The sequence below is a fragment of the Bos indicus genome, chromosome 19 (assembly GCF_029378745.1).
Source record: "Bos indicus isolate NIAB-ARS_2022 breed Sahiwal x Tharparkar chromosome 19, NIAB-ARS_B.indTharparkar_mat_pri_1.0, whole genome shotgun sequence".
NCBI lineage: Eukaryota > Metazoa > Chordata > Mammalia > Artiodactyla > Bovidae > Bos > Bos indicus.
This window is the reverse complement of record NC_091778.1, coordinates 38902927-38927569: the sequence shown is the minus strand read 5'-3', so window position 1 is coordinate 38927569 and position 24643 is coordinate 38902927. Positions and strand designations below refer to the sequence as shown.

General features: G+C 41.8%; 1 protein-coding gene across 2 annotated transcripts; it reads left to right on the top strand.

Moving 5' to 3' along the window:
* The first annotated feature begins 477 nt into the window (after positions 1-477).
* On the top strand, positions 478-24199 carry CALCOCO2 (calcium binding and coiled-coil domain 2). 2 transcript variants are annotated; one of them, XM_019981602.2, is made up of 13 exons: positions 478-595; positions 8035-8224; positions 12614-12716; positions 13275-13408; positions 14182-14307; positions 15456-15544; positions 15937-16006; positions 16654-16776; positions 17061-17147; positions 19644-19739; positions 21494-21629; positions 22655-22683; positions 23174-24199. In XM_019981602.2, exons 2-13 carry the CDS (start codon positions 8045-8047, stop codon positions 23351-23353), a joined length of 1353 nt encoding a protein of 450 aa, XP_019837161.2. In that variant the 5' UTR covers positions 478-595; positions 8035-8044; the 3' UTR covers positions 23354-24199. The 2 variants fall into 2 exon arrangements, with proteins under 2 accessions (XP_019837161.2, XP_070629410.1); XM_070773309.1 differs by lacking the exon at positions 478-595 and adding an exon at positions 876-1023.
* Positions 24200-24643: the final 444 nt, after the last annotated feature.

Below are 24643 nucleotides of genomic sequence, written 5' to 3'. Positions count from 1 at the left end.
GAATTTTCTCTAAACTGACTTAGCAGGAACTCTTGCTGAGTTTATTCTTAACCCAATTAGGAAGAGCACTACTTTGACAGAGTTAACATTAAAGAATAATTTCTTCCTAGAAGGGAAATGATGAACCACAAACTAGGGCACCCAGGGAGATTGCTGGGTCTCCCTGGGCAGGTGGGAGGCATCATTAAATGCCAAAGGCATTCTCATCTGTAAGACTCTTAGTGAAGTATTTTGTGGAGGCAGGAGAAAAATGAAGATGATCTTTCATTGGCCCTTCAAATGTATGGAGCTTTCTCATTGAAAACTGAAAGAATTTTTTTTTTTTTTTTAAAGTAAATGTCTCGTCCTAGGGGAAGAAATAAGCTCCTTCGGATGTGATTGCTGTTCCGGAACACACAAGGTGACGGAAAACTCTGGAACCCATGCACCTGAGCACTACAAGTCCCGTAAAGCACCGCGGTGAGGGCGGGACTTGCTGACCGTTATGACGTGATGGGCGGGGTCAGACAGGACAGCTCGTCCCTGGGTTTTTAGCCCCGCCTCTGTTCCCCTCTGTGCCCTGTTGCTGTAGCGCTGCCGCTGACTGCAACCCTTGGTGAGTCTCTGGCGCGAAGGCGGGCAGTTAGGGACAGTTGGGCCCTCAGGTTCAACGACTTCACACTTTCAGTACTGAGAAAGGGCCATGGGCGGGCGGGTGTGCTATTGGTTTCGGTTTTCACCTCCTTTCATCTTTCTAGGGTGACCGTAAGTGGGAGTGACGTCATGGGCCCCCTGGAGCCTCTCCGCGGTCTTTGGAGGGTTGAGGGCAGTTTTCTGCCGCGGAGGGCAGGGCTTCAGTGCCCGGGGCCGCGTGGGCGGTCCCTGGGACAGAAGGAATTCCTCTGACCCGAGTGAGGGTCTTGTCACGGCGTCATGCCCCCCTCGCCGGCCGAGGTCGTGCTGGCTCCTTAACTCCCGTGCTTGACGTCATCGTCATCGCGGTCGGCTTGGTGGCAGAAGCGGGACCCTGCCCAGTGACCCTAGGCAAGTTACTTTCTCAGTTTCCCCGTCCTGATCACTGAACCCCCCCTTCGTTCAGTTGCCTTTTGTAATTGGAGGAGATGTTCTAGACAGCTGAGAAGAGAGAGCAGCTGGAGTGCGGTGACCTGCTTCTTTACCATCGATCTCCTGTAGTCCTTCTCCCCCAACACTCCCCCCAATTTAGTTCGGGGGCTAATGTTTCCACTTTTATTTATTGAGTTCAACCCTCCTGGACATTTAAACTTTTTTCTCTCCCTCGGATTCTTTGCTTCTGATGTAAGCCAACAAGTAGCCATGGTTGGAGTGGAGTAGAATAATATAAAAGCTATATAACAACTACACTACTGCAAAAGGAGAAGGCAATGGCACCCCACTCCAGTACTCTTGCCTGGAAAATCCCATGGACGGAGGAGCCTGGTGGGCTGCAATCCATGGGGTTGCTAAGAGTCAGACACAATTTCACTTTCACTTTCCACTTTCATACATTGGAGAAGGAAATGGCAACCCACTCCAGTGTTCTTGCTTGGAGAATCCAAGGAATGGGGGAGCCTGGTGGGCTGCCATCTATGGGGTCGCACAGGGTCGGACACGACTGAAGCGACTTAGCAGCAGCAGCAGCAACTGCAAAAACCTTTAAAAGCAAAAGACTTTAATACAGTAGGCCTTTGTAGATTATGTAGATGATTAAGGACTATCCTTAATGATTAAGGAATATCTAGGTGACTCACTTTCACAGATGCTTTCAGAGGGCCTCTATCTGAAAGTCTACCCTTTTGCAGAAATGACATCTGTGGAGTGGAAAGGACTCTGAGAAGGGTAGTAAGAGTTACACAACACTAACACATCCTGCAGACTTTGGAGTCAGAGTACAAATAGGGCTCTTCAAAATTTTTGACTGTGCTTATTAATATAATACCATGCTTCCTCATTTTCTTATATGAAGACAGTTAAACTCTGTCTTCGCTTCCTTTTTCATTCACTTGGGATCATCATTAGAGCCGGAAAGTTTCTTAGAGATTTTCTTGCCTGATCCATGCATTTTTACAGATGAGGAAACTGAGGTTTAAAAAGTAGTGTGACTTGGCCAAGATCTCAGAGCTAGTTAGTGGCAGAACTAATGGACCCAGGTCCCTTGGCTCCTAGCTTAGTTCCCTTTCTGCTGCACATCACTGTCACTACCCTTGTCACTTCAAGGGTTAGCATAATCACCCTCTTCACAGAAGAAGTATAAAATCTCAGTAAAGTAAAATGAAAGAAAATGGAGATTGAGTACACAGCTTTGAGCTTTTTGCAGTTTCTTCTGGTTGCTCAGAACTGTTTCTCTGTTTTTCCGTAGTACTTTTGGCACAGTGATGTGGTATATGGGATAAAGGCTGCTTAGAATAAGCTGGGTAACGAATCCAAACAATTATTAGTGAATTAGGTATTAAAAGTCTCCTGGGGGTATAAAATTTACTTAAGTCACTCAAAGATTTTAGGTAAGGAACTAGAATGAACTTGGACAATTTGGATTAGAGCAAGTGGCTGTAATAATCTGAGGACCGGTGGCTATGTGTCTTTGCTTTTGCTCCCCATCTCAGGGCCATCTACACATCCGTAATAGCTATTGTCAGTGTTCTCTAAAGGGTAGTTTTGTGGAAGCATCTCTTCCAGGGCCAGGGGGAATGGGATTCAAATCAGTTCATCCATTTTGCTAATTGCTAATAGTTTAGAAAGTTAAGTAAGCAGAAGGAAGAAGGAATTGGGTTGAATGTGTGTTTTGTTTTTAACGGTTCCCAAATGAAGAATTGATTAGCATTTCTCTCTGGGCTTCGGATGCATTTGCTTTCTGTGAACTAATCCAGGGAAACGTATCTAAAGTCTTCATTTCTCATGAAACATGTGCCCACTGGTATAAAAGGCTAACATAAAAATGTTGAACATTTGTGTGGTAGAATTTTAGGTTTTTTTTTTTTAAATAAAGTTATTCTTCCTGATTTAGCATAATGAGGAAAATTCTTTGGGAAAATTGGTAAGATGATTTGGTTGACTATTTGCATTGTTAGAACCTAATCAGAAAGTTTAAAACATTTTTTAATTTTTCTGCAAAAAGGTGTTATCAGTGTAGTTTACAGATTCATTCAGAAAGAGCAGGAGTAGAACTGGCTTTTTTGTTCCTTTTCTTCAGGAGAATATAAGAGAATCTGTGCCCTCATGGAACAGTCCTAGAAGACATGTATTAATCTTGAGATGCTCATTAGATGAAAATGTGTCAGGTTTTCTTAGAAGCCAGGAGCCAGTTCAGGAGACTCATTTTAAAATACATTGCCTTCCTCCTCTGAGGACCTTAATCATTTCGGAAACTGAGATTAAAAAAAAAAGTAACTATGTCAGAGTTCCATCTATTGGCCTTGAAATCAAAAGGCTTGCTCCTTGGAATAAAAGCTATAGTAAACCTAGACAACATATTAAAAAGCAGAGACATCATTTTATTGACGAAGGTTCGTATAGTCAAAGCTATGATTTTTCCAATAGTCATGTATGGATGTGAGAGTTGGACCATAAAGAAGGGTTAGCGCCAAAAAATTGATACTTTCAAATTGTGGTGCTGGAGAAGACCCTTGAGAGTTGAGTCCCTTGGACTTCAAGGAGATCAAACCAGTCAATCCTAAAGGAAAGCAATGCTGAATATTCATTGGAAAGACTGATACTGAAGCTGAAGCTCCAATACTTTGGCCACCTGATGCAAACAGCCGACTAACTGGAAAAGATGACGCTGGGAAAGACTGAGGGCAGGAGGAGAAGGGGGCGACAGAGGATGAGTTGGTTGGATGGCATCACTGACTCAGTGGACATGATTTTGAGCAAACTCTGGGAGATAGTGAAGGACAGGGAAGCCTGGTGTGCTGCAGTCCATGGGGTCACAAAGAGTCAGACACGACTTAGTGATTGAACAACAACAAAGATTCCATTGGCTGTACACTCAAGCCTCAGAGCTTGAGCTCTGTCATGCCATTTTGTGTACATATGCTGTCATTTCTTCAGTGTTCTGAGCTCACTTACAGATTGATTGTTTTCTAGTAAAGAAAGAGAGGCAGTACCAAACTCCCCTACCCTTGACTGGTCCTGCCTTTCAGAGTAGCATGCATTTGCAAAACAGCATGCCAGAGTTTGAGTGTGTGGAAGGTAATGGAGTGTGAATTTTATGGGTCCTTAAGGAAATCGAATCTGTGCCTTTTATTTTTTTGGCACTACGCCACTTGAACCGGCTCTGCCCGCTGAACCAGCTATACCGAGAACTGACATAACACTTGGAGATTTTCATCTCTTTACCCTACTTATTTTTTATTTTTTTGGCCACATCGTGTGGCTTGTAGGATCTCTGTTCCCCAACCGGAGGCTGAATCCCGGCCATAGCAGTGAAAGCCCAGAATCCTAACCACTTAGCCACCAGCAACTTGCTCCTCACCCTAATTTAGAAAAGAGAAAACTGAGAAACAGCAGCTTCTCCAAAGACACCAAACAAATTAGGAGCGGGGCTAAAGACAAGAATTAGCGCCACCATCATACACACCATTGTTTACCTACAAAGTTCCTTCCTTTCACTTTTTGATGAATTACATGCATATCTTATTCATTCATTTATTCTGTGAGTACTTAGTAATTACTATGGGCTAGCATTAGTGTTGTATTTACAGTTATGATAGTGTTATGAAGGAAAAGAACAGACAATATGATGGTACTTAGGTTAATTGAGAGACGGGGCCCGAAGTCACTCTTACCTGAGGGATTGATCATTATCCATGGTAAAGCACAGATCAAGTCACATGCTCAGATAAATGGTGCTCCAAGCTTAGGACCCAGGGGCTATGCTGGCCTCAGTGGACTGAAGACCACTAGGAAAGACTGGGGTCTGCAAGCTGAAAAATCTCCCTATACATTCTCCTGCAGCATTCATCAGATCAGCAGGCCACAGCTTATCAGGAGGAACAAGTACTGGCCTAGACTAGAATGTGTCCTCTCCTTTCCTTAGAAAAACTGATCTGAGTTTTGACACTGAGGATGTGGCCAAACTGTCACAAACCCCAGAAAGCCAATACATTTCTGAGCAGTTCAGTCCCAAGAACAGACAGTTGGGTACCTCAAAGTCCTCTTGCCTTCTCTGTGAAAAAATTTATTTCTGGGGGAGCTGGAAGAGAAGGCCTGTTTGTTTAGAGTTCAAAATAAAACCAGGAAATAAGTGGGTGGGGCAGAGCCAGAAGAGCTACTGTGTTTTTGGTTATTGTACTTACTATTTTTTTAAGTTGTGTTTGCATGTGTGTGTATACAATCTTCCAGCATGTTCTAGAAGCTGAATCTGTAAGGTATTATGCCATTTTTGCATATGTACAGCTCTTTCTTCATCTGCTGTTTAGAGCTGCAGTATTGTTCTCATTTCCCAGTACAGCTGAGGGTTGAGTAACATGGACTCACTAAATGTTAGACCAAGGAGGCATTTAGAACACAGGACGTGTGACTTTTGAAGGGCAGGAAGTGTCAGGTCCTGACAGTTCTAAAGACTTTGTTTCTTTTACCTATTGTTTCTTTCTCTTCAGTAGTTCCCCACCCTTGATCACTACTCTTGCCTGGAAAATCCCATGGAAGGAGGAGCCTGGAAGGCTGCAGTCCATGGGGTCGCTGAGGGTCAGACAGGACTGAGCGACTTCACTTTCACTTTTCACTTTCATGCATTGGAGAAGGAAATGGCAACCAACTCCAGTGTTCTTTTTTTTTTTTTAATTATTTTAAATAGTTTTGTTTATTTTGGGTTGTGCTGGGTCTTCTTTGCTGCAGGGGCTTTTCTCTAGTTGCGGTGGCTCCTCCTGTTGCAGAGCACAGGCTCTAGGGGCACTGGTTTCAGTAGTTGCGTCTCCCAGGCTTTAGAGCACAGGCTCAGTAGTACTCAGAGGCGCATGGGCTTAGTTGCTCTGCTGCATGTGGGATCTTCCCGGACTAGGGATCGAACCCATGTCTCCAGCATTAGCCAGCAGATTCTTTACCACTGAGCCACCAGGGAAGCCCTCCAGTGTTCTTGCCTTGAAAATCCCAGGGACGGGAGCCTGGTGGGCTGCTGTCTTTGGGGTCCCACAGAGTCGGACACGACTGAAGCGACTTAGCAGCAGCAGCAGCAGCATGACCTCGAAAGGTGAAATCAGCTTACTGTCTCCATTTTGTAGAGATCCAAACTTGCTTGCTGTCCTCCAAACATGGACTGCATTTTTCTGTCTCTTTGCTTTTTGCATGCTGTTACATTCATCTGAAGTTTCCTCACCCCCAAACACACTTGTCAAAACCCTAATCTTCTTTGAGGACTTACCCAGGATTCCACTCACTGCTCAAAGCTTTTCTTTATTTTCCTAACCAGTTTCATCTCTCTCCCTCTTTTGAACCCAGGAGCATTTTGCATGTATTTATCCATTTGGCAGTCACTTAAATTCTCATCTAACCTCCATATCGGATTGTGACCCTTTGGAGGGCAAAGACTGTATGCCAGAAAAGAGAAAAAAAAAACCCGCAAAAGTAATAATCACATCTGTTAAGCCCTCTCTTTATGCAGACTTTGTCCAAGTACTTTATTCTGTCACTCAGCATGACTTTAGCAGCTTCCCAGTTGCCTCAGTGATAAAGAATCTGCCTGCCAAGCAGGAGACACAGGTTCAATTCCCTGGAGAGGGAAGTGGCAACCCACTCCAGTATGCTTGCCTGGGAAATCCCACGGACAGAGAAGCTTGACAGGCTACAGTTGATGGCATTGCAAAGAGTTAGACATAACTTAGCAATTAAACATGCCTTTACTTTGTGTGAATTGCCTACTCTTATGACAGGTACTAATTTAAGGACTAGTCACTGTCTACCTAGTTTTATTGTGTTTCACAGATACTTTTGACATTTTTTACCAAATTGAAAGTTTGTGGCAACCATATCTTAAGGAAGTCTGTTGGTGCCATTTTTCTATCTGCATTTGCTTACTCATGTCTCATTTTGATAATTCTTGCAATATTTCAGACTTATTCATTATTTTTATATTTATCACGGTGATCTGTGATCAGTCATTTTTGATGTTGCTTTTGGCACTTTTTAACAAAATATTTTTAATTAAGGTATGTACATTGTTTTTTTAGACATAATGTTACTGAGCACTTAATAGATTATAATGTAAACAATTTTTATATGTACCAGGAAACCAAAAAAATTGTGTGACTTACTTTTATTCAGTATGTGCTTTATTGAGATGGTCTGGAACTGAACGTGCAATATCTTCAAGGTATACCTATATTTCAGTTACTGCTCATACATACACACAAAGAATGAGGTAGATGTTATCAGCCCCATTTTACAGATGAGGAACCATGCGCAGAGTCCAGTTAAATAAATTACCCAAGGGCATGCATTTTATAGGTGGTGAAGCTGGAATTTGAACTCCAGCATTTTGGTTTCTGAACCTGTGCTTGTCACCACTGCATGTCAGATAATCTCCTTCTCTTATGCCTGTCTGCACTCATTCCGAGCCCCTAGCAGAGTGCTTTAATATTAAGAAGGATCTGATAATTACAGGATGAATGGAATTGAATAGAGAAGCTGAAATCTAGAGAAAATGACATTCCAAAAGTCACAGGGCTTGTTGGGATAAAAAATCTAGAATCTAAGTCTTACAGTTCCCAGCTCAGGGCATTTACCTCTAGGCTGCCTTACTTAAGGCATTTAGAAGAAAGGGAGAAAATTAGCTATGAGCAGAGGATAAGGATATAATGAGGATGGTGGTGCCTGTGGTGAAGAGGTCAAAGATAGTCTCAGAAAATTCTTAGAGCATAGGAAGTTGTGAATGCAGAGTGGCTCATAGTGAAACAGAAAGCAAGTTGTGTGATCTCAATACTTGTCATGCTTTTGCTTTTCCTGACTTGCTCTGAACAGAATGTTCCCTGGGTGAGAGCCCAGAAATTTCTGGCATTTCAGACAACCCTTTTGAGCCTTATTCTATCCCATATCTCTTAACAGGACCCCTACCATGGAAGATACAGTAGACGATCCCCCCACCTCAGCTGTCCTGCTGGACCACTGTCATTTCTCTCAGGTCATCTTTAACAGTGTGGAGAAGTTCTACATCCCTGGGGGGGACATCACGTGCTACTACACCCTCACCCAGCATTTCATTCCCCGTCGAAAGGATTGGATTGGCATCTTTAGAGTAAGTGTTAATTTAGTACCAAATGATTAGGAACCAGAGGTGAATCTTAGTGTGTGTGTCTGTCTCTGTATTATAAGCATTTTGCATATATGTGTGACCAATGTTAAAATCCTGAACTAAGCTCCCTAGCACTTCCCCCTTCACACATCAACAGTGCTATAGGACTCAAATTTTAATTTCAGTCTTAAGCTAAAATAAGATAGCAAATCATATAGTCCCCAAGTTTTATTACACTTTAAAAGACCGAATGTAAATGTTTTAAATTAATATTCATCTATGACCTGACTAGGGTGGATGGCCTCTTATATAGTTTCTGTGAAGTAATGTCACTTGCTTACTTAGTACAGTGTTTAATTTTTTTTAATATGAGTATTACCAATCTGGAAAGGATATTGAAAAGTTAATACCCTGTATTCAAGAAGTGTGTTCCTCAATAAGTGTGTCTTGCTTCTTTGTGAAGATTTCTAAGAACAGAAAGTTTATGAGCTCCTTTGGTTTCCTCTTCCAGTGTCTAATCACCATGTCAGTTCAAGTACAGAAATGGTACTTTTTTATTATAGTCAATTTATTCTCTACTTTCCCACCACATCTCTCTCTAACATTCCCCCTGCCACAGACACATATATTCACTCATTTATTCACATACCATAATGACAAATTGTCCTATTTCCAGAGACAGGAGATAAAGGTCAAACATACATTATTTACACTGCAGAGTTCCAGCATCAGTGACCTTTGTTTTGACACCTCAGTATGTCATGTGCTTGTTTGCCAACACTGTTCATCCTGAAATCAGACATCATTCTTGACTGCAGTATGTAGGAGTTGGTGCTAATTCACACCCCTCACCAAATTCCTTCTCTTGATTGTTTGGAATTTCAAGCTAAGTGAAAGAGTGATGGAAGCTGGAGGTAACAAGGCTGGTGTTTAGAGGTGGGGATAGTGGACAAGCAGAGGGACACTGGCGAATATCATGACAGCTCCTAAGACTGCAGGACATTGACTCATTAGACTAAAGGTGTCCTAACAGAAACCTGACACAGAGGATGTTTTCTGTCTTGGAAAGAAGATGGCAACTGTCTTTTTTCTTCCCCATATGTATCTCAGCTGTCCAGTAGAACTTTCTATGACTAACACTGACAAGTAGAATTTCTAGGAAGGAGCTATACTGGCTGCTTTGGTGTCCAGTATAGTAAGCTCTCGCCACATGTGGCTAATGGCACTTAAAATGTAGTTAGTGTGACTGAGTAACTAAATTTTAAGTTTTATTTAATTTTAATTTAAGTAGCTTCATATGCTTTAAATTAAGTAGCTTCAATATGCTAACTAGTGGCTAGCATATTGAATAGTACAGGTATATATAATTGAAAAAAAGAATGATTAAAAATTACTTACAGCTTCTCAGAGGTAATCTAACTTTTTTTTTTTTCCATTTTGCTCAGGCTGATTGTTTATAATTCCCAAGCCTTAGCAACTGGCAGCGAGGATGTCACTCTAAACCAAATGAAAGGATTATACTTTTTAAAAACAAATATTTAAAAGCATTGTTTGTATTTTTTTTTAGATCCTGTTTTTTTGGCTGTGCCACTCAGTTTGCAGGGATCCTAATTCCTTGACCAGGGCTTGAACTCAGGCCCTGACAATGAAAGTGCTGAGTCCTGACCACCAGGCCACCCGGGAATTCCCTAAAAGCTATTGATTTGCCACCTACGCTAAAGCCTGAAGGGCTTCCTTCATAGCTCAGTCAGTAAATCATCTACCTGCAATGCAGGAAACCTGGGTTCAGTTCCTGGGTCGGGAAGATCCCCTGGAGAAGGAAATGGCAACCCACTCCAGTATTCTTGCCTGGAGAATCCCATGGACAGAGGAGCCTGACAAGCTACAATCTACAGGATCACAAGAGTTGGACACGACTTAGCATCTAAACCGCCGATCACCACCACTAAAGCCTGAAAGAAAATTTTAAGAGTAATAAAGAGAGAACACAAACTTTTTGAGAATATATGATGTGCTAGGTCTTTGATGGGGTTTTCTTTCCTTCTTTCTTTTTTTTTTTTAGTGTGTGTGTGTGTGTGTGTGTGGGTATGTGTTTTCTAATTTAATCCTCACAGCACAGCAGCCCCCTGAGGTAAGCAGTTTTATTACTTGTGCACCGATGAATAAAATGAATATACTCAAGATGGTGATTTTCCCAAGGTCTCCCCGTTTGGAGACCTTTGTTTGACTCCCAAGCCTCTGCTTTTCTTCCTCTATTCTGCTGAATTCCTTTGAACAACAGATAGTAAATTAGAGAATTAAGGGCTGAATGTAAAGTTTTGTTCTTCCTTTGTTGTTGTTCACTCATCCAGTTGTGTCCGACTCTGCGACCCCATGGACTAAAGCACAGCAGGGCTCCCTGTCCCTCATCATCTCCCAGATTTTGCCCAAGTTCATTTTCATTGCATCAGTGATGCCATCCAACCATCTCATCCTCTGATGCACTCTTCTCCTTCTGCCCTCAATCTTTCCCAGCATCATTGACTTTTCCCATGAGTCGTATGTTCGAATCAGATGACCAAAATACTGGAGCTTCAGCTTCAGCATCAGTCCTGCCAGTGAATATTCAGGGTTGATCTCCCTTAAGATTGACTGATTTGATCTCCTTGCTGCCCAAGGGACTCTCAGCAATCTTCTCAGGTACCACAGTTCGAAGGCATCAATTCTTTGGTGTTCTGCCTTCTTTATGATCCAGCTCTCACAACCATACATGACCACTGGGAATACCATAGCCTTGACTATATGAACGTTTGTCAGCAGAGTAATATCTCTGCTTTTCAATGCTTGTCCTTCCTAGCTCACTTCTAAAATGTTCCTGGTGTTCTTGCAGTGTAGTCTTAATCCTACTCCTCAGCTCCTCATCTGCCCTAACACCACTGGTTCCTGGCACCCAAAGGGCCCTCAACAAAACATTTCTGCATGTGCAGCATGCTCCATCTTCTCCATAGAGTGAAGGCTACCACCAGTGATAAAAGCTAAAGTGGTTGGGAGTCAGGTTTTCTTCCTTCAACATAGAGCCCTGTGCTCCATACTCTCCTTTACCTGGGCTCCTATGCCATGTTCCATGGTCATACCACAAAAGGCAGGCTGGGACGAGGACTCCTGAGATGGAGGAGCCAAGGACAGAAAGCTCAGGTGACTGGAAGTTGCATCCTTATTCCAAGGCAGTAGTAATTCTTAGGCCTTCCCAAATGATATTTTAGTCACAGTGCATTAAGAAGCTCCAGGATGTGAATGAAGACTCCATAAAATTCCTGCTTCCTGTTCCTCCGCAGGCTGCAGTGGCTCAGAGGTGCTCACAGCAATGGGGTGTGTATTAATGAGACACTAAAACATGCCCCAGTATGTTCTGATGAGCTTATAGCCTTTTCAACCATGCTCTGATTCCTTACTATATAAAAATAGAATTTATTTTTAGTTTCTTCTCTTCCCCCTGGGCTCAGGCAGAGTCAAAATATGGCAATAAATGTCATTTTTGCTTCTTATTTGCTGAGTGTTCACCCCTTGAAGACACAATGACTCTCTGTCTGTTCTCCGGTATGCTCTTATCTTCCAGATATAATTTGAGCATCTTTTACCCCTTTTCACACTTAGTGAGAATATTTCCCACTTAGCCAGCTTTCTGCTCTGAGGCAAATTTTACAGTATCCTTATATCTTACGACTTACTACATTTCATACCTGGAAGAGGCCTTTATGACTACCAGATTATTTTTTTTATCACCAAAAAATCTTCAATAAACATATATTAAGAAAAACTCTGGAGCAAGAAAATCATACAAACTGGACTTCGTTATCTGGTGCCTCCTAATCTAAGAACTCTCTTACCCATCCAGCCCCAACACACACATTATTTTAAAAAGCCATTTTTAAAGGCAGTGATGTAACCAGGTTGGTATAGGTGACAAGACTTAATTGGACACAGGAGAGGACAAACCAATAGAAGGGGCAGATCAGAAGTGCTTTTTGATTAAGAAGTTCCAAGTATACCATTGTAAGAAGATAGCACAATCAAAGCTCACAGTCCTACAGCTTTTTTCCCCAGTCATTCTCAGTACTGTACCTGACTTGGAGATACAATATTTGGCACTCTTATCCTGGATATTGAGTGGCCAGTTTTTGTTTCCTTCTAAGATGAGTAATTTATGAGTAACTGGTATATGTGCATGCATACCAATTTTTAATTGTATATGTAGTTATCATAAGTCAAAAAGATTTGATCCATTGTGGGTAGATCTTATGATAAAGAACTTATTCTACTATAATTTTAAAATAACGAAAGGTGCATTTTCAGAAGACAGAGCCTAAATCTGAGCACTTTCAGATGCTGAACAAGAGCCTTTTGTCATTGCAGGTTGGATGGAAGACAACCCGCGAGTACTACACCTTCATGTGGGTTACTTTGCCCGTTGACCTAAACAGTGAATCAGCCAAACAGCAGGAAGTCCAGTTCAAAGGTGAGAAAAATACTAGATCAAAGGTATTAAAAACAGCAACCAAAACTCATTAATTCTCTTGAGCTAGAGCCTTCTGGGGTAGATAAAAGACTTCTAGATTTTTAGTTTTCTGAATAGACCTTGAGTGAGTAAAAGTCGCTCAGTTGTGTCAGACTCTTTGCCACCCCGTAGACTATACAGTCCATGGAATTCTCCAGGCCAGAATACTGGAGTGGGTAGCCTTTCCCTTCTCCAGGGGATCTTCCCAATTCAGGGATTGAACCCAGGTCTCCTGCATTGCAGGTGGATTCTTTACCAGCTGAGCTATCAGGGAAGCCCAAAGTGAAGTCACTCAGTCGTATCTGACTCTTTGCGACCCCGTGGACTATAGCCCACCAGGCTCCTCCCTCCATGGAATTCTCCAGGCGAGAATACTGGAGTGGGTTGCCGTTTCCTTCTCCAGGGGATCTTCCCAATCCAGGGATCAAACCTGGGTCTCCCGCATTGCAGACAGATGCTTTAACCTCTAAGCCACCAGGGAAGCAATATTTTGGGTTAAAAATCATGTTCTGTTTCCAGCTTACTACCTGCCCAAGGATGATGAGTATTACCAGTTCTGCTATGTGGATCAGGATGGGGTGGTCCGGGGAGCAAGTATCCCTTTCCAGTTCCGTCCAGAAAATGAAGAGGACATCCTGGTTGTTACCACTCAGGTCTGTCATTAAGAGTAGCAATTCCAGGGTAGGGTAGAATTTTAGTCAGTAAGCCTTTATTGAATGTCTAACAGATACTGTTGTGAAATTTTTACACAGTCCTATTCAAACCCATCAGAAGGGAATGACTTCAGAATGTTAATAAGAATCATAACAATAAGTGATTCCTCCTTTCTCTAAAGCTTCTGTAACTCACTTGGCATTCAGTTATTCCCTTAACTTTCCCAGGTACTTAATTTTTGTCATGTGTACATCTTGTCACTACAGTAAATTTTATAAGCTCCTTTGAGGAGAGACACAGTAGATATTCTTGTTTGTATAATATCTTTCAGTTAGATTCATTTACTTACTTAGTTATTTAACAGACATCTAGTTCATCCAGCACTCTGGTGGACTAGGGATGTAATGAAGAATCTGTTAAAACCCTATTCCGGTCTCACAGAACTGAGTCTGATAGGAGAAATAAAGTATATGCATGAAAAAAAATTACAGTCTTCTGTCATTCCCCCTTTTAAGTTTTTGTGGCTTAATTTTCTTTGTCTTTTCTTTCTTGGTAATGGCAGGCTCAGTGCTTATGGTAGACACATTTCTCTTCCCCCTTCCCTACCTACTGAGGGGTTGCTTCCACTTGGGGTACACAGATGTCACTACAGTGAGTGGGGATCAACTAGACCCTCACCATCCCAGCATATGTGAATTTCATGTCAGCAGGACTTGAATATCCATTGAGCTATAAAAAGCCAAATACGTGTTTATGGAACGTTCTTTTGTAGAGTGAGGTGGAAGAAATTGAGCAGCACAACAAGGAGCTTTGCAAGGAAAACCAGGAGCTGAAGGACAGCTGTGTCAGCCTCCAGAAGCAAAACTCAGACATGCAGGCCACGCTCCAAAAGAAGCAGGTATGTGTGCTTGTTAAATGTGAGTGGGGGTGATGGCTCCTGTCCAGCACCCACTTTTTCATATGATCTGACTCTGTTATACTAGTATCTGGCACAGATTTTAGTATATTAGATGTTTCTTTTTTATTGTTTATGTATTGAAATGATATTTTAGATACACTGGATTAAATACATATACTATTAGTAAAATAATTTCATGTCTCTTTTTGCTTTTTTAATTGACTGCTAAATTTTTAAAATTATATATATAATGACTTTCCTGAATTTATTGGACAGCACTTTTCTAGGAAAAAAGAAATTTTATTTTGTCCACTGCTGTGTCTGCAGTACCAGAACAGGGTCTGGTGTGTAGAGGCACTCATTAAATATTTGTGTAATGAGTTAATGGACAAATATAAGCTCCACTAGAAGAGAAATTAAGGTAGATGTATTTTTTCCTTTCTTTTTTTTTAATTTGAAGTATAGTTGATTTACAATGTTGTATTAGTTTCAAATGTATAGCAAAGTAATTTAATTATGCATATATGTATCTGTTTTTAAGATTCTTTTCCCTTATAGTTTATTATAAATATTGAATATAGCTCCCTGTGCTATATACGAGAGAAGGCAATGGCACCCCACTCCAGTACTCTTGCCTGGAAAATCCCACGGACGGAGGAGCCTGGTAGGCTGCAGTCCATGGGGTCACTAAGGGTCGAGCACGACTGAGCAACTTCACTTTCACTTTTCACTTTCATGCATTGGAGAAGGAAATGGCAACCCACTCCAGTATTCTTGCCTGGAGAATCCCAGGGACAGAGGAGCCTGGTGGGCTGCCGTCTGTGGGATCGCACAGAGTCAGACATGACTGAAGTGACTTAGCAGCAGCAGCAGTACTATATACATAGGCCCTTATTGGTTATCTGTTTTACATATAGTAGTCTATATATGTTAATCCCAGACTCTTAAGATAAATGTATTTTTCCATTTTTATGGAAAGAACATATTAAGAACATTTTAATATGAAAATCCCTTTACTTGGATATTTCATTCACTGCTGTGTGTATATGTTTGACATGTTATAAGTGCTCAGTAAATATTTGTTGGCTGCCTGAGATACTAAACACTGCCTTAGCAATGGTCAGTCCCTTTGGCATTTCAATCTACAGGAGGAGCTGGAAACCCTGAAGAGCATCAATAAGAAGTTGGAACAGACAATGAAAGAACAGAAGGACTGTTGGGAGATAGAGCTGCTTCAGTGAGTCTGACTCTTGAATGGGAGGAACTGCTGTATTATAAACACCCTTAGGCAAGGTCAAATTAGATTTCTAGAATTTGTTAGTGCAGTCTTCCTATTAAGGACAATGATAGGTATGATTCTCCGTCTTTGACTCATGAGCTCTTTGAGTCTGGGTTAGAGAATTAGAATCAAAATGGTAAAAACACATGGCCTAAATTCAGGTATTAGTTTTAAGTAGTGAACACTTGCAGTTTGAGGTCAGGAAGCCAGAACGGGACTGAAGAAGAGACTAGTGGATTTTAAAATAACTCTGCAGGCTTAGGGCCAAGGCAGCCTTAAATCATTTATGGTCTGGGGTAGCTCAACTAGAATCAGCATATTTTTCATTTAGTCATCTCTTACCTCCACAGACTGAAAGAACAAAACCAGAAGATGTCCTCAGAAAATGAGAAGATGGGAGTCAGAGTGGATCAGCTTCAGGTAGGTTATGCCAAACCTTTGCCAAAGTAGATTTTCTTAGCCTCACCACCTCTCCACTCTGGTGATCCAGAAAGTTGCGGTGCATTATAGTGGGTGCCTTATGGTGGACTTCTCAGAGCGTCAGATTGAAATTTCAGAGTGTGTATTTTCCACTCTTGACCGCCACCCTCCCCCAATATCCTTTCTAATTTTTTTCTTTTAGCTACAAAATCTTTTCCAGCAAAATCTTACTAAAAAGACTGGATAAGCGGGTAGAAGCAGAACTGCTCTCATTTTTAGGAGGCTGTGCCTTAGAGAGGGGCTTTAAAGGGTAGTTTGTCAAGTTTTACTCAACTGAGTCTTAGATTCTTAGGTGTAAGGTGCTGTGCTTAGTTGCTCAGTCATGTCTGACTCTTTGCGACCCGATGGACTGAAGTCCACTAAGCTCCTCTGTCCATGGGGATTCTCCAGGCGAGAATACTGGAGTGGGTAGCCTTTTCCTTCTCTAGTAGGTATAAGGTGGAGCTGAAGAACACAGAAGTTGATAGGGATAGTTGGAATTGCTAGGGAAAGCGCATCTTTTTATGTTACTGTATGTTTAAAAAGCATTGTTCCTGTTTAGGTTTCCTTCTTTTATATCTTGATTGTATTCACTACTTTTGCTTTAGGCTCAGCTGTCAAATCAAGGGAGAGAAATGGAGAAGCTTGTTCAGGGAGTTCAAGATAAGACAGAGCAGCTGGAGCACCTGAAAGAGGAAAATGGCCAGCTCTTTCTCAGTTTAACTGAACAGGTAGAGTCATGAAAGAAAATAATATTTTTTGACCTTTGTGAAAAAATATATGCATTGTTCTTTATTGTATATGTGGGTATCACAGGCTCTGGGAAAGGTCTCAGGGGAAGCCATCTAAAATGAGGCATCTCACAGCTTTTCTCAGAAGCTAATAAGAGAAGATTTGCTTTTCCCTCTCTCGCTCATTAGCTTAGCAGGCCCTTCCCCAGTGCATGCACACTTGTGCTTATGCATGTGTGTGTGTGTTTTCCCAGCAGTGGTACTCATAACCTGTTTTTCTGCAGAGGGAGCACCAGAAGAAGCTTGAGCAGACAGTGGAAGAGATGAAGCAGAAAGAAACTACTGCAGCGAAGAAACAACAGGAGTTAACGGCATGTCTGTCTTTGAACGGCTGTGTGGGAGGGCGCCTAAGGAAAGGAAAGGATAGGAGCTATTTGCAGGTGATAGGGTAAATGACAGATTAGAATAGCATTTACTGCTGGACTTCTTTCTCTGTACCCAAAAGGACAGAGAATCTGACCTTTACAAACTATTTAGGAGAGCTGGGCATTTCTAATGTGTGATGAGTGACAGAGGAATATTCTAAGTTAAACTTCATGGCAGGTTGTAGTAAACAGAGCCTTGGATAAGGAATCACACAGAATAACCCCTGCCCTCTTTTTAAAGAGTTACTGTGGGGGCAGACATATTAATGATTATAAAATGAGCTCTAAATTAGAAAATATTATAGTAGTCAAATTTTGTTATAATTAATATTAATATAATGTTAGCCATTGTCATACATTATTCTAAGCTATGGAACACAGTGATGAAAGCCTAATTGACTAATAATTTCCTGTAATATATTGTTATAGAAGAGGCCTTGTGGTGATAACAAGTGCTAGAAATTCCATTTTCTGAACTGTTGTAAGAACCTGAGAAATCCTGATGTGTGGAGAATATCTAGTTATTGGGAATGTAACTCATATCATGCATGCATCATTCATTCAGTCAGTCATTATCCAATCAATGATTGAGTACCTACTAAACATGTTACTGTGTATTTTAGCTTGATGTACTAAAGAATAGATTCAACAAAATTTGAAAATCAGCAACTCACAGATTAAGTATATTCCACAGAAATGTTTTATTTGTTCTAAATAGTGTTCTAAGTAAAAATTGATTTGCTTATCAACACTTAAAAATGGGAATATTTCCCATTTTAAAAAAATGGTATTTCCAGCTTCTTTAAAAATCAGAGGCTCTGGCAACATTTGAGCTGACATACCTGTCCAGCAGTGGTGTCTGGAGCTGAGTAACTGCTGATCCTTCTGATGGGTCCTGCGTGCCCCACGTGGCTGAAGTCTCACTGTTTCATGGCATCCTGCTCCTTCATTCAATTATATTACTTGTCAGGCTCCTATTGGCACTTTTGAGTTTGTGACCTCTGATGTTGCACAGAAATTACTGTTGTTTGTAAATAATCTATAGCCATTCAAAGGTTTGGACCTCCTTGTGGCCAATATGGGTTTCCTTGGTTTTCATGGAATACTTTTCAAGACCCAGGGGCTCCCGAGCTGTCTGATAGCATTCTTTATTCCTCATGCATCCAGAAGGCCCCTAACTCTGAGGACTCCGTGTCTTATGCTTCAGGAGCCTAGGAACAAGAAAACAGCCGTGGAGGAGCAGTTAGTACAGGAGGTGGAACGCCTAAAGGCAAAAGTAGAGGCCGGGAAAGCCTGCTTCTTAGAGAAGTACAAAGAGTGTCAGCGTCTCCACAAACAGATCAGGCAACTCAGGGCTGCCACACGGGTAGGTGACAGAGATGTGGGGCCCAGGAAGCAAGGGGATGAAGGTTTGTGGTTCCGGGACTAGGATTTTACACCCTTGTTAGGGAGAGAGAGTTATCCTTCTGTTAAAAAGAGGAGGGATGGAGTATGCGGCCAGAAACCCTGGAAATAGAAGCCGTAGCTTAGCCATGGGTCTCAGGGAAGGTTTTTGTAACCATAGAGTGGGTTGCTGTGCGGACTCAGATAGACCTTTCTTATTTCTGCCTTTTGAGGAAGTGAAGCAGGACCAGAAGAGCCAGCAGGAGCCAATGGGGATGGGGAGCCAGGAGCCTCCAGTCAGCACTGTCATCGGGTAGCCCCCTCTGGCATTACTTCCTCAGGGTCGGCTAGAAGCGCACAGCATTTTGGGCACCAGCATTCAAATAAAAAATCTTGAAAAAAACCCCCACAACTAGTAAGATTAGCTTAAGTGTTTCTGTGAGGTACGCGCATGTGTACATATGTAGGTAGGAGACGGGAAGCGCTGAAGCATGCCTATGACTTTTGGGTCCATGAAACTAGTCAGGTGAACCCATCGTACTGGAAAGCCCAAGACCCCAGTCTGGGTTCCTTGTAGCCTTGGATAAATGCCATCCAGGGTTCCTTCTTCCTCGTAACTTGAATCCACATGCCTGTCCTCACACTGGCAGTCACACCAGCCTAAACTCAGTGCTTCACTGTGCATTCAGTGAGGTGTTCATTCAAGACAAAGATGATTGTTTCCATGGTTGGGTGGGGTTTCCTATCCCTCATTCTGATAAGTCAGTCTTGAGGTTCCCCCCAAGCTAACTCTCTCTTTGGTCACTTAACTCCCAGCTAAACCAAAAGAAACCGGCATCTTGATGCCAGCCCAAGCCTTCAGGCATTTTGTTAAGTCACTTTTCTGTAAGTCTGCATCCCCTCCATGGCACCACGCATCTCCATCCCTGATCCCTTCCCCCCTACCTCAGTCCCACCATTTTGGAAACCAGATCCTCTACTATCTCCTCGTTGTATCCCATCTCAGATACAGACTACAATATGTGATCCTAATGCTATTTTTTTTTTTTTTTTTGATAGGACCAGAACATGGACCTGTCAAAAAGACTGAGTGAGAACATGATAATACATGATGTTCTACAGAGAGAGAAAGAGAAAATGGAAAAAGAAAATGATGTAAGTGTGTAAAAGAATTTTAAAGGGAAGGAGCAGGATGACCCGGAGATGTGGTGATAACATAAAAAGTTAAAAGAGCTCTTTCTGGGACATTGGATGAAACAGTTTCCCTAAACAAAGAGTACATTTCATCTGGTTTCCTAATCTACCGCAAAACCTACTCTTTGTTCTGTAACTGAAACGTGTTTGGCATGGCAGTAGTCAACTTGAAAGGAACAGCCTTGATGAAGATCTAAGTTACTATTTTTGCTTTTAACTCCACAGCTATTGCAAGTATTGTATTTGGGGAATGATATCCTACGTCATTTTTATGCTATTTAGCCAAGGGACCCCTTTCTTTCCACACAAAATTTTTCTTTTTCTCTGCTGCCAAACTAGGAACAGAAGTGGTGATCTGTACCAGTGCTGGACCCATGGTAGGCCCCCCCGAAATACTGTGCATTCATTCATTCATCAGTTCATTCATTCATCCAACCAGTATTTATTTTCTGCTCTATGCTAAACACATTATTAATTGATTGACGATGATGGCAACAATTAAAAAGATTGAACTTGAAGTCATTCTCACACACTTGCTAGCATCAAAGAGCAGGTGTCCATGCATTCTGGCTGCTCCTCTGATCTGTACCTCCAGCCGTTCTTCATCTCGCGTTCCCTCCCTCTCCATGACGCTTCTGGGCCGCGCCTTCAGTCAGCCTCCTGCCTTTGATTATATCATTTATGCCAGTGCTTCAGTTTTGCAGAGGACTTTGGGGTCTATTTCTGGTCCTGTCATTCTCATCCTCTTAATTTACTCAAATACCTTGACTTTGACGTAGTCGGTAACATGGGTGGGCCTTTGGGGAGGGGTGTGCAGAAGATGGGAAAGGAAGAATGCACACAACTTACAACAAGAAAAACATCTAATACTTGGAAGCTTTGTTAAGAACTATAGTAAAGGCCCCTTAAGATGTTAAGAAGTTTACTAATGTTCTTTCTTCTGAGAACTTTAAATGCCACCTGTCTCCCTTGCAGCTTGATTTCTTACATTCTTCCTTGCATTCCCTCCCTCTCTTCTTCCTCCCTCTCACTCTGTTAGCATATCCATTTGATGGGATAAAACATGAAGAGGGGAAAATTACATCAGAAAAACATTCACAGTGTGTAAGAAAGTTGTTCTAGGAAGGAGACTAAAAGAAGCATTTTGCTCTCAATAATGTACAACAGTTTTAGTCTTAATATAGCTCCTGCCGCCCTCACGTATCCACACAGCTTCTATACCCACTTCAGTTGGTATGTGTTTAAAGATTGTAAATTCCTTTTTGCATTGATTCTAAACAAAATCCAGTATATATTTAAATTCAGATATTAATACTTAGATTTTGGGACTTCCCTGGTGGTCCAGTGGTTAAGACCTTGCTTTCCAATGCAAGGGTTTCGGGTTCAATCCCTGGTTGGGGAGCTAAGATCCTACATGCCTCGTGGCCAAAAAAAACAAAACAGAAGCAGTGTTGTAACAAATTCAATAAAGACTTTGGAAAAATTGTCCACATCAAAAAATCTTAAAAAAAAAAAAAAAAAAAAAAGACCTCAGATCTTTGGAATATTGAGGCTGCGCTTCCCCTTTTGAAGAATAACGGTTTATCACTTCTTGGACTTCTCTGGTGCCACACTGTTAATTGACAGCTACCTGTAATGAGCATCCGTGGCCAGTTCCTTGTGGCCATTCTTTGTTGTTGTCTTTGAACATATCTCTGTAAATACTCTATCCTTAGTATTTGAAGAGAGAGAACAACAGACTGCTGAGTTACATGGGTCTGGACTGCGACTCTTTATCATATCAAGTGCCCACTTCGAATCAAGGAGGTACAAGACAAGACCCAGGACTTGTCTTTGGAAACCCATATTCTGGTAAGAACTTTGCCATTCGAGCTGGGAAGCCCCTGCCTGCATCCCATTCCCCCACTAAATTTTTTTTTATCTGAGATGCTAATTAAGACCAGCCTCATTGTTAAGACTTGCTGGGCAGAAGCTGAGTACCCAACAGAAAGATTGCCAGGCAAGAAGTGTTAATTGAGAAATAAATCTGAATCTAGAAGTCGCAAATCAGATCATTCGCCTAGAGGCAGCAGACACAAATTGAGTCCCGTGGCTATATTCCAAATATATAAATCAGAGAAATGTCTCTGTGCAGAAGATATACACAGAGCCAAGGAAGCTAATTAAGATTTGGAAATGGAAGCACGAGAGGCGGGCTCTGCTGCCCAGGATGGGCGGTGAGGCAACCAGCCCCATGGCCTGACCAGGGGTCGCAGGGGTGTGCTCCACAGAGACCCCCTGGGTGGTTTGGAGGACAGGAAATGGGGGGGGAGGTGACAGCCAGTCTTGTCATTTATGGACCTGGGGTCAGATGTCCTTGCCACACAGAGAACTTTCCTGCTTTTTTTTGTCTCCAAAAGCAACATGAGACCTCATTTGCTTTTTAGGGACAGTTGAAAGCAGTCATATTTTTTAACAGTTAAAATCACATCTTTGCAATAGACAGTGGTATGAGTTTATTTTTCCTTAAAACTATTTTTAAGCATTTCATTAAAAAAATGACTTCATGTGCATTTGGTCTTAAAATCTATTCTCAGACTATTTTCTTGTTAAATTGTTACTGTTTTCATTAAAATCTCATTTTCTCCACACTGAAAATAGGTTTATTGTTTTTTCTGATTATATAATGGCTACTGAAAATGCCACTTCATTATTTTTTCCTCTTTTCCCTCATTGACTTAGATCCCCTCTATCGAAATAGATGATATATATGAAAGCTAAAGAATCAAAGAGGAATGATGAGGGTTAAAGAAAACAGCTGCTAGCACACAGCTGGAGAATGCATTCTAGTGCATAGATACTTTTTCATTGAATGAAATCTTTTTTATTACCCTCAGGTATCCAAGAAAGTTCTGCCCCGAGCCTGGTAAGTATTTGATTCATGAGATTGCCCACATCAAAGCTTTGAGAAAATTTCCCTTCCTGCTCCATCCAGTTTAGGGGAGAACTATAGGGAGACTGTTTCATTGTGATAATTCCTAAGTCAGCAAGATCAATTTGGTCAGTGCCAAGAGCGCCTGTTCGGATGGAGAGAGAAAAGCACAGTTTATCCATCATTGTTCTGTTCAAGATCTCTACCTGCAAGTTGAGTCTGGTAGCAGGACTAGGGAGGAAAGGTGAACCAGGCAGGTAGCCAAACAAGGTATATCCAGTGCTTCCTTTCAATCCTAGAGAAATCCTAGAGAAAGCCCTAGTGAGTATCTCCAAATGTGAATTTGCTCATTCATCTTCTGTTTCTTGATCACCTACCATCTACTGAGCAGTATGCTAGGTGCTGAGGATACAGTAGAAAGCCAGACATGGTCTCTGCCATGTATACGTGGCATTCAGACTGACCTCTTTGTTCTTCCTCCCAGCTCTCCATCAAGAAATGCCCCACCTGCAAATCAGACTTTGCTGCTGATGTTTTTGATCACAACTTGGCCTTGGAGCAGCACCTGCAGACCCTTAGTTTGAATTGTCCAATATGTGACAAGACCTTCCCAGCAAAAGAGAAGCAGATCTTTGAAGACCATGTGTTCTGCCACACTCTCTAAGTGTCCAGGCCTCTTGGATCTATACTGTACCTGGATTTTATACAGTAGAACCTATCGCTTCTTCTATGAGTTATGACATAAGATCCTGCCTAACCTCAGTTATTAGGAATTTGCTTAGTCCTGCTGCCCTATAGGTGGAGTCATGTCGATTACCTGAAGCATAGTGTTAAGGGCTGTTACTCCCATCCTTGTGGGTTACAACCTTTTAGGTCACATAACTCCAGCTATGTCAGCCTCTCACTTAAAACGCCTATTCTTGTGAGGGTCTCTAGCATAAAGGCCCTGCCTGCGATAGGGCTGACCTGGCTCTTCACAGCCGGCCTGACTCAAGTGAGGAGTTTCCCAGGTGGTCCCGCTGCCGTTCAAGGTCAGACCTTGAGTATGTTTGTACTTAGTCTTCACTCCTAACCTGGGACTGGCAACTGATCTGGAATTGAGAATTTCTTCCTCCTTCTCAGGCCTAGCCCCAAATGGCATGGCAGAGAACCCAAACATCCAATTTGGATACCAAAGTTTTCTCACCTTGATTTCGCAGCTCCCAACAGAAGCATTCCTGAATCATGGACATAAAATGTTATTTAAGTCACAGAAAGTCTTCTTTCTCTTTGTGTTATACCTCTGAATGGCATTTTTCTACTCTGGTTTTTCATGTGCACGTAACTTTTATTGTTATAAGTCCTTTCTTAATGGTTAGTGGGACTTGTTAGAAACTGTATGGGTTTGCAACTTTCTGAGCAAGTGAGTTTGAAAAAGGATAAGTCGAAATAATGCGAATTATTGTTCATCACTTTAATACTAAAAATAAACTAGTCCTCTACTTCAGGGACTTTGGTAATTTAAAATAAACCTTGAGTTCATTTTTTTTTTTTTTAAGCTTATGGGGAAAGTGTAATCAAAAGGATTGTGGGAATTATAGACCCCATCAAGGATTTCTCTTCACCTGTCTTAACTAGTTAACGAGCGTATCCTGGCCATTACCTTGAGGTGGAGACGGAGTTGAGGAAGCATGAGCTTGAGAAACCTGGAGCCTTGACTCATTATTCTATATCTATTTTTTAAAGAGTGTGGATTCTGGCACCTTTTGTGAACTAAGTTCAATTCCCTCCATCCAGACCTGCCTACTTGAACCAAAAGAAAGCAATTCCATTTTCTCTACCTGAGGGACTAAACAAATGGAAATAACCCCCAGGCAATCAACCAGCTGGTCACTAGAAAGACTTTTACAGGAACTTTTAAATGATATGGAATACCGTTGTGAATCAGATTGAGCCAACTATAGCTCTGCTGTCC